The 10,840-nt window shown below is 45.7% G+C and overlaps 1 protein-coding gene across 1 annotated transcript; it reads right to left on the bottom strand.

The window, feature by feature from the left end:
- Positions 1-1,896: 1,896 nt before the first annotated feature.
- On the bottom strand, positions 1,897-2,973 carry LOC144494102 (4-galactosyl-N-acetylglucosaminide 3-alpha-L-fucosyltransferase 9-like). Its single transcript, XM_078213683.1, has one exon. The coding sequence runs from the start codon at positions 2,971-2,973 to the stop codon at positions 1,897-1,899; it is 1,077 nt and encodes a 358-aa protein (XP_078069809.1).
- Positions 2,974-10,840: the final 7,867 nt, after the last annotated feature.

Genomic DNA, 10,840 nt, shown 5'->3' with positions numbered 1-10,840 from the left:
TTCTGGTAGTGTGGCAACCAGAATTGAACACTATATTCCAAGTGCGGCCTGACTAAGGTTCTATAAAGTTGCAACATGACTTGCCAATTTTTAAACTCAATGCCCCGGCCAATGAAAGCAAGCATGCCACAAGCCATCTTGACTAACTTCTCCACCTGCGTTGCCACTTTCAGTGACCTGTGTACCTGTACACGCAGATCCCTCTGCCTATCAGTACCCTTAAGGGTTCTGCCATTTACTGTATATTTCCTATCTGTATTAGATCTTCAAAATGCATTATCTCACATTTGTCTGGATTAAACTCCATCTGCCATCTCTCTGCCAAATCTCCAACCGATGTATATCCTGCTGTATCCTCTGATGGTCCTCATCGCTATCTGCAAATCCACCAACCTTTGTGTCGTCCGCAAACTTACTAATCAAACCAGTTATATTTTCCTCCAAATCATTTATATATATATATTACAAACAGCAAAGGTCCCATCACTGATCCTTGAGGAATGCCACTTGTCACAGCCCTCCATTCAGAAACGCGCCCTTCCACTGCTACCCTCCATCTTCTATGATCGAGCAAGTTTTGTATCCACCTTGCCAGCTTACCTCTGATCCCATGCGACTTCACCTTCTGCACCAGTCTGCCATGAGGGACATTGTCAAAAGCCTTACTAAAGTCCATGTGGACAACATCCACTGCCCTACCCTCATCAATCATCTTCATCACTTCCTCGAAAAACGCGGCACTTACAGACACCTAAGAAGTGAGAAAAAAGTGAGAAAAACAAGTCCACCACCTCTTCCCGTCCATAACAGAGGGGAATCCTTACCAGGGAGATCAGGGAGGACATCCAGAGCAGATTTCCCCTGGGTTATATAGCAGCCAGAAGAGCTTTCCAGCTCCTCTTGATCTACATGTAAACTAAAAAAACCTTCAAAATATTGTACTCTTTTGGCCCTCTATTGGTTCCAGCAGTGATTCATAGAAGAATTTGACAGACATAAAGTCCTTGCTCAGGTCTCAGTTTAAAATGGCAGTTTGCATGGGGCACCTGTAATGTCATCAGAACCTAGTCTACGTTTTTATGGATAATAGTCTGAACTTGAAAACTTCTGTCAGCAGAATTATGGTGGATAAGGATTATAAGTCTCCCGTTCCATTCTAACTGCTCCTTGGACATTATAGTTGTTAAGTTTGAGCCCATTGCAACTCTGATCAGCAGATATGAGTTCAAGGTACCTGCAATAAATGGTAACGAAACTGTTCCTTTTTCAGCTGGTCGTTGAGTCTTACGACCAGTCAAATCACAGAATAACTTTGTTGTTAGCCACTGTGGAGCTGGATCCCAAGTCCGCACATCAACTTGTATAACAAGTAACGACAGTAGCAAGGTTCGAGTTCAAGCCTCATGTAAGATTATAAATTCTAAAAAAAAATTGCCACTCTACTCAACATAGATGGAAATTTACAGTGCTTATAAATGATTTAAAGTTATCTTCTTGAAACTATCATGTAAGTCAAATAATCTTTCTCCAGCTTTATTATACAGATTGGCTATACAATCTGTTTCAGGATATTTTCTTCATAATTTCTCATAAAGGTGATTATTTTCCAGAAGTGGCAATGACAGGGGAAAGACAACATGTTTCTTCCAAATAAAATCGTTCATCTTGAAAAGCAATTGCATTTAAGATGAGAATTTGATGATCTGAATTCCACTGCTGCAGGTTCAGAATCATGATGAATTCGCACATCACCAGGGAAGATGTAAGGCTGTGGAGTTCTTTTTTGGTTAAAGAAAAAGATTAAGTGAAAATGTTTTCATTTGGAGAAAGAAGTCAATTGAATTTGACAGATATTGCTGATGATCCATGATATTTACCAGAGAAATGTTTTAGTGTTCAGTCCCAGAACCATTGCTCCAAATTGGAACATGATCTATATTTCTGATGTTTTACATTTTCACACACATTACATGCGTGTTCATCCCAGAAATGAACCAACCGTACTGAGTAATACTTCCTCCATTTGAAGTAGTGCATGTACAAATCTTCATTACCATCCACTTCGTGCAGGTAATCCGCAAGCTCTTGAGCTGAGTGGAAATCATCCACATGAATGAAAGAATCGCCCGGAATGTAGTTTTCATAGTTGTTTCTGGATGGCCCCAAGACCACAGGCACGGTGCCAGCTAGCAAAGCATTGTAGAGCTTTTCAGTTATGTAATCTTCATGTATTGAATTCTCAAAGGAAAGGTAGAACTTACAACTAGATATGGTAGGAATCAAATTTTTATCACTCAGGCGTTCGCCAAAGGCTTGACCGTAAGTGTTGATATCAATATATTTGTAGAGTTCATTATAGTACTTCACTCTGGCATGATTAGTGTTCCAATTGCTTACAACCCAACACACCAGACTGCTTTTACTAGGCAGTTCAAAATCGAATGGAACTTTGTTTATTCTCAGGGACCCATAGGGTACTTCGATATCTGAATCTCGCCGATATGTCAAGGTCAGGTTGAAGAGTTGGTCGAGTCCAGTCTTTTTCGGAGAGTGGGTCGGTGATTCCAGATTCATCCAAACCCATTTCTGAAAACTTGGCCGAGGCTGTGTGGGCAGATTCGACAAGTCTCCGTTTATGTCCCGATGATGGAAAAGGACAGCGTGGGATTTGTTATAGAGGTTCCTATCTGCAGTCAAGCGACAGTTATGGATGTTAAACTCAGATTCACAAGAATTGAGCTCAAATGTCTGACCAAATGGCCAAAGCCAAATGAGTACAATAGTTTCGTTCTCTTCCGTGCCTGTCACAAAGGGATTTTTCACACCGAGTGCAGATGTGGCAGATTCCAATGGACCATAAATCCAGGTGTTAGATGGTTTGACATAGAGCAACAACATGGCTAAAAAGCAGCCCAAAATGATGATGGAAATTAACAGTGTGCGGCAAATCCCTTTATTAGATACTGATGTCATAATGTCTCCTGTAAAAGAAAAAAAGATGAAGATTATTAGAATCCTGGGAGCACAGCTCATGTTCCATTTATACTGCATCTAGGCCCAGAACATTTGAACACAGCTTCCTGATTGGAATGAGAAAGATTGACACTGGAAATACCAGGGAGCAAGTAAAGAGAGTGGATGAGGAACAACATCTAAATGAGAGTTAAGTTTAGGAAAAGGGGTGGAACAGAATGAAGAAAAGAAGGCCATAATCAAATACAGACAACAAAGCACATGTTAATCTTGTTATAATTAAAATAAAGTAAGCATTAAAAAGACTTGTATTTATATTGCACACTTCGTAGAGCCATTGGACAGAATTTAATGTAGGTGATGCTAATCTCCTCCACTACTGGATCAAGAACAGTCAGCCAATGAGAAACCAGTCACTGTACTTGCTTGGCAGTTGCTCCTGACAGGTATGTACTCATCTAAGGCCCAGGGTCACTGAGGGATCCAAACAGCAGGTGGGCTATTGAGGTGAGGGTTGGGGGATGAGGGGCTGAGGTTGGGGGGCCGCTAGGTGGAAGTCATAGGTGAGTGAGATTGGCAGAAAGGCAGGAAGGTGGCCTTCCTGCCTTCCTGCACTTCCCCATGACAGCTCCCTTGATCAGTCACTGAGTACCTGACAACAAAGAAATCCAGCCCTCAACCCCACCCATCCCCACTTCACCGTAAACCTGTAAAAATATCCAAGAGGGTTTGCTTTACTTGCTTCCCACAAGGACAGTCGTCCACCTGCTATATATTAAATACTAGTGGCAGCAGCTGAGCCCCTTAAGTGGGCATTAATTTCACACCTGAAGGCCTCAGTTGGTGGCAGGTCAGGAGGATGTCCATAAGCCTTCTTACCCTGGACTTAATCAGAGCTCAAACAGTGACAGTGGATGACTGGGTCCACATTCATCACCTTCCTAACCAATTAAATGCCCCCTACCCTGCCAATTCATGCTGACTCCCCATAAAGCAATCAAGTCAGTCCAATTCTCTGGCTCAATTTACCAGAGCCCTCTATGCATATTTCCTTCAAGTTCCATCCAAGTTCCTTCAGAATTCATTATTTGTCTCTGCTTTAACCAACCTTGCAAGCAGCGAGTTCCAGGTCATTACCATTCACTGTGTAAAGAAGGTTATTTTTCCATAGTCCCTTTGCATCTATTGCCCAAAGCCTTAGGTCCCCTAGTTCTTGCACCATCAGCTAATGGGAACTGACTTGAGGATTTTCACAGTAACCACATTGCAGTGTTAATGGAAGCCTACTTGTGACACTAATAAATAAACTTAAACTTCAAACTTTTCCAATATAATCTTGCAGGTAAAATTCCTCATCTGTGGCACCATTCTGGTAAATTTACTCTGTACCTCTGGAGGACCATCATATCCTTTCTAAAGTGGTTACCAAGCCCTAATTGAGGCCTCTTCATCACTTTAGGAAGTCTCAGTGAGAGGAAACTAGGAAATGCAACCATTGCAGACAATAAAGTCCCATGAACAGCAAAATGACGATAGCTAGATCATCCGTTTTGCTAAAGTTAGTTAAAATATTAATATTGGCCAGGACGCTCAGGGATCTCATCTGCTCTTCTTCAAATAGTCCCATAAAAACATTTTCCTCCCATTGAGAGGGCAGATGTGGACTGGGTTTAACATCTCATCTGAATGAAGGCATGCCCAACAGTGCAGGACCCCCTCAGTCCTGCACTGGAGTTCAGCCTGGATGTTGGGGCGCTCATGTCTCTGCAATGTCATTTGAACCCATTATATTTGGGTTGAATGGTGAGGCTCCTTCCACTGAGGTACAGCTGACAGCAAACAGAAGAAGGAACTGGAACCTTATAATGAGAAGTTGACCAGAACTGCTTCAATGGTGACCGAGATAACATTGTTAACAAGGTTATCTAAAAAGGTTATGGCTTGGATGACATTTCTAGTTGTTTGATTCTGCCAAAGCTCTCTGAGATTCTTATGAAAATCTGATTTAATTTTGTTGGAACTGTAAGTCAGCCTGATTGATAGAACCAGTTCAGGGTGTGGGACTTTATAGCAGAGGTCACAACCCAGGAGCAGATTGTGATGCTTGGATATTGACATGAGGGGGTTGGTGAGGAGTGCAGGGAGTTGCGAGAGAAGGATAGCTTACAGAGTCAGGGATGATCACAGTCGATTTGGAGTCAGATCATGGAATGGAATTGAGGTCACAGTGATCAGACAGGATGGAGAGATTTGATCATGGGGGCTGGTTGGTGAATTTGTGTTCTCTGATTGTAGATGGGAGCCAATGATTTCTGGGGATCTGATATTGGAGGGGGTCCAGTGATATTATGGATGCTCCAATTGCACAGGGAGCATTGTGATTGTGGGAAGGGAAGCATGTTAGTTTGTGAACTGGCAGTGTGCACTCCTGTTCCTTCTGCCCCATTAAATAGTGATGGAAAAGCACTAGCAGGCAGCATCTTTTATACCACTTGACCCAAAACCACCATTTTGGACATTAAAATTCTCATTTTGGGGCTGAATTACACAAGCTGCTGGATTCCTTGTGCCCTGCTCCCCCCGCATTCCACTCCCCCCGCATTCCACTCCCCCAACCCAATGGTTAAAGCTGGAGACTGCCCAGGGAAATATCAACTGCCTGCATTCATTTAATTGATAATTGGCTGTTAATAGGCTGGAGGTGGGATTTCCATCACACAAGAACAGGAAATCCAGCCTCAAAGAACTGCTGGCCAGTCTGTCCCAGTCCAGTACATCGGGACAGAGGCGAGCAGTACTGGACCAGGATTTGGATAAGTGTATGGTGGTCTCACTGGTTGCCGGAGTTGCAGTGTTTCAAATGCTACAAAACCCATTGGTGTTGAATTTAAAATGTTGAGGTATTAATTACACAGGGCGACACGATGGCACAGTGGTTAGCAGTGCTGCCTCACAACGTGAGGGACCCGAGTGCGATTCCCCGCTTGGGTCACTGTCTATGCGGAGTTTGCACGTCCTCCCCATGTCTGCGTGGGTTTCCTCCGGGTGCTCCGGTTTCCTCCCGCAGTCTGAAAGATGTGCTGGTTGGGTGGATTGGCCATGCTAAATTCTCTCTCAGTGTACCCGAACAGGCACCAGAGTGTGGCGACTCGGAGACTTTCACAGTAACTTCATTGCAGTGTTAATGTAAGCCTATTTGTGACTAATAAATAAATAAATTTGCATTAATGACAACTTGACGTAAGATGGTTCGAAATATATCACCTAGTTTGAAGCATTGGCAAAATGTGTAGTGTAAACAAGATGTAAATTGGGAAGCAGCTGAATTAGGCACCAGCTCTTCCAGACTTTGAAAAGATGATAAGAGGTTGCGTTGCATTCAGATAAAAAATGTTTTTTTAAGAAATATGCAATTGAAGTCTTTTTGGCGAAAAGCTAAATCTCCGTTCATTGCAGCGGAATGGGAAAATCCCACTGGCATGAATGGTCGGAAAATTCTGGCCTAGGAATCAGAGTTAGATTCCTAAGGGCTACTATTTGTAAACTTTCAAAAATGGTCTGCTAACTGTGATGAAAGTATCATATTTTGCAATATCTTCTTAATATCGCTGTGGAACAACGTGAAACAGACTTATGTATGTACGGGTGGGATTTTCCAGTTGCGCTCGCCCCAAGACCGAAAAATCCTGCCCAAGATCAATGGATCTTTGCATGGTCCTGTCCGCCCGCTACGATTCCCGTGGCAAGTGAAACGGGAAAATTCCATCCTATGTGTGTGTATGGGTGTGACTAATTAATTAAATTGAAGACAGTTAGACTGCAAGATTAAAAGCATCAAAAAGGCGTTAGGTATGAATGCAAGTACTTTGTAATGGAGATAAGCTGGGCTAAAATGGCATTTAAAATGGGATACCAGTGAGCAGCATGAATGGAATTTGCATTAGGAAGGTATAGGGGATGACCTGAAGTTTAACTGTTATATTTCAAAAGGAAAATGCACAATTGACAAAGATCGAAAGCAAAGTATTGAGTTTAATTTTACCCAGATATAGTAGCCATAAAAATAACAGTAAAGATCTGCATGCTTTGGAAAAAGGATGTAAAAACAATAGATTTAAAGATAAAAGGGTAAAACATATTTAAAGGGAAATTGAAAGCTGTATAGGTGGGTGTGGCCATGGGATTCTGCAGAGCATGCGTGCTGAATAATGAATGCGGTTGGAGCTTGTTGATGTGGCGTGGTTTCCCATCAACCTCCGCAGTGGGAATCACTCCACATTCCTACCCCCGCCACAGCACTTAATTCCAGAAGGGGGAATTCCATCCTGGGAGTATACAGAGTTGTCAGTGTCCTCTTTTCATTTCATAATTTCAATCTTATGGACTTCTTCATTGTGAAATATTTTTCAATTGATGAAAGAACGAGATGAGAACAGAACTCAGGGAAACGCACCATGTTTATTTCTGAATTTCTCTATTGTTATATTAAAGTTAAGAGCAGTTTTCATAATTTCATTGAACTACTTGAAATAACTGCACTGCAACATACACTTAACAAACTATGATGGAATGTTCGACAAACACTCTGCTCCACAAAGTGTCTTAGGCGGGGCCTATGGGGGAGGGGCCTATGGGGGCGGGGCCTAGGGGCAATCAGTGGGGGTGGGAGGGATCCCACTGCCACTCTGTATAGGGATCAGTGGGGGCCGGAGGAAGGCCAGTGATCAGGGCAGCATGGGGGGGATGGGGAGGGTGGTGGTCAGACGCCACCGGAAACCCGGGCCTGGAAGACGCAAGCGCAGCACAAACACTCGCGGGATGCCCGCAAATCAGCCGATGTGCAATTCTCCTGGCCCGTTGCGTTAATTTTTTCTTATCTAAGGGAGAATTGCCCCTTTAGAATTGTTTTGGGAGAATCCTGGCCTATATATAAATGCCTGCTATTGTTCTTCTGATAGGAACATCGGAGCTGGAGTAACTCATTTAATAAGTTTAATGCCTTTCTCCCATGCTATCCCCTTGCCCTTTTATGTCATTGGTGTTTAGAAACCTATCAATCTCTGCTTTAAATATACTCAGTGATTGAGCTTCCACAGCCTCTGGGGTGGAGAATTCTAAAGATTCACAACCAAAGAAAATCTCCTCACCTCAGTCCAAAGTGGCTTACTGCTTATTGGCCGGAATTTTACTGGCCCGCCCACCACGGGAATTGGAGCAGGTGAGGGGCGGAACATGGGAAGGCCCGTTGACTTCGGGTGGGATTTTACGATTTCGGGACGAGTGAGGCCATAAAATCCCACCCATTATCTACATTCCTGATGTTAACTTGTCCTAAGGCAAGTTACATACTATTTAAATGCTATTAGTGGGCCCGGGACTGCTAGCATCTCCCATCCCGCCAGATTCTTTCACTCCAGTGGGGATTACAGTAGCTCCCTACTTTCAGGGAGCTAGCAGCCCAACCCCACTGGAGTGAAGGAGAGGGCAGTTGGGCCCCCCAGGGGGTCATGGCGGCAGGGGGAGGGGTGCCCTCTAGGCATGGGCATCCTGGTAGTGCCAGGCTGGCCCCTGGCACTGTCCAAAGGGCAATGTGCCAATGCCCAGGGCAGTGTCAAGGAGGGGGCATATTGGGGGTGGGGCCTAGGGGAGAGGCCTATGAGGGCAGGATCTAGGGGCAATCAGTGAGGGTGGGGGTCCTTCTACCACCCTGCATAGGGATCGGTGGAGGCTGGAAGGAGGCCAGCGATTAGGGCAGCACGGGGAGGGGGGTTCCTCCTGCAGGACCAATCTCCTGAAAGGGTGGCCAGGAGAAAGAGGAGGCGCATAACTTTCGACAGCCCCTCGAATGATATTCTGGTCCGGTACATTCTGGTCCTCCACATCCTCCTTCTCCTGGCCACCCTTTCAGGACATTGCTCTCCCACCTCATGGCCATCAGTGGCAGCCCTCTCCCCTCCTTCCTGAGGGTCTGCCACTGGCTGCTCTTGCAGTGACCTCCCTGCACCCTCCACCTCCTGAGCTGCCTCTTCCCCCTCAGTCGCCACCATGATGGCCAGCTCAAAATCAATCAGTCCCAGATCCATTCTGCATGGTGAGGATTAGAGAGAGAGAGAGATTGATCGATACATGTCATGGCTTGCATCTACCCCAGCACTGCCCACCCTTCAATCCCTCACTGGGTCCAGTGCTCCCACTTGTTGATGCTGGCAACACAACACAATCTTTGGTGCCATGCGTCACCTGATTAGACTGCCTGCCATTGGCATCATGAACACGGTTGGCAGGGAGAGTGTGCAGGTTGGTGTGCGGGTGTGGCCATTGCACTCCCTTGAGTCGTTGCCATGAGTGCAATTACAACACTCCCTTCTCGGCATGTGTTGCAGGTCAGGGACACAGGGCAGGGATAGACCCCTAATTATCACAAGATGGGTTCCCATTCACTGCAGCGTACATGCAGTATGAGTGTCTGTGTTAACCTGAGCACCCCTGCTTGGAGCACCAACTGCCTGCAATGATTAGCCCTCAAGCAGCACATGGTGCACTTACCCCCCCAACACCCCCACCCTAAAACCCCCGCACTCCAGTCCCTCACCACAGCCCACAGCCAGAACAACGTAACAGCCCAGTGGCTGCAGAGAGCTGCCTGACCAGCACTCAGTAAAGGACCCCACCCCGCCCCCCAGATAGTATATGTAACATTCCCAGGCCTGGGACAGCACCTAAAGCTCTCCAGGATCATAGAATCATAGAATCCTGTTGTGCAGAAAGAGGCCATTCGGCCTCTTTCAACCACAATCCCACCCAGGCCCTATCCACATATCCCTACATATTTACCCACTAACCCCTCTAAACTATGCATCCCGGGACACTAAGGAGCAATTTAGAATGTCCAATCAACCTAGCCCGCACATCTTTGGACTGTGGGAGGAAACCGGAGCACCCGGAGGAAACCCACGCAGACACAGGGACCCGAACCGAGATTCGAACCCAGGTCCCTGGAACTGTGAAGCAGCAGTGCTAACCACTGTGCTACCGTGCCGCCCCCACAGAAGGAACTTCCCCACAGCAAGCAGCAATTTTCCAGGCCCTGCCTCCAATGTCCCCAGCACTCCAGGGGCTGCAGCTTCATAGCACTCACCTCCTCACTCCTGTTCAACGCTGCCACGCCAAGTCCTGACTTTCATACAGCAGTTGTAATCCCCGCTAGCGTGATATCACTCCAGAGTGGGGGGGGAGGAGACGCTAGCGGGAGCGGGGATTCTAGTCGCGAACCCGCTAATCAGATGGTAAGGTATGTAAACATATGCAAATATCCATTACACTGATTTTCAGCATGGATCCGTCGACACCAAAAAACTTAGGCTGGGAGACGCCTGGAGGCCCGAACGCCCACCGCGAACCCCACGATTTGGCCACCACTAGAATCTCCCGGCCCACTGTGCTAAAACATCAGCGCCGTGGGTGGGAGAATTGCCCCCCCCCATAGTGTCTAAAATGTAGAACCAAAATCTCAAGGTTCTTCATATTAGCATACAAAATGGTGACAAATTAGAGAGTTATAATAAAAGGCATGACCAAAGCTATGATAGAAGAGATGGTTCTTAAGGATGACCTTAAAGAAAAGGTAGGTGTAGTGGAGAAGGGATGGCGTTCAGGGAAGGAATTCCAGGGAGTTGGAGCAAATGGTTGAACGCATGGTCAGAATGGTGGAGATAAAAGTCCATGACAGGAGTCAGATGAAAAGAGGGGTCCAGAAAAGAGGGGTAGCACTCGAGAAGGTAGAAGAGGCAAGGCCATGGAGGCATTTAAACTTTAGGATAAGGATATAAAGATTCTGCTGTTTTAGGTTTGAGGGTCCCTCTCAGTA

This window comes from Mustelus asterias, chromosome 5 (assembly GCF_964213995.1).
Source record: "Mustelus asterias chromosome 5, sMusAst1.hap1.1, whole genome shotgun sequence".
Lineage (NCBI taxonomy): Eukaryota > Metazoa > Chordata > Chondrichthyes > Carcharhiniformes > Triakidae > Mustelus > Mustelus asterias.
The sequence above is the reverse complement of the archived record's forward strand: the minus strand, read 5'-3'. Positions and strand labels throughout refer to the sequence as shown.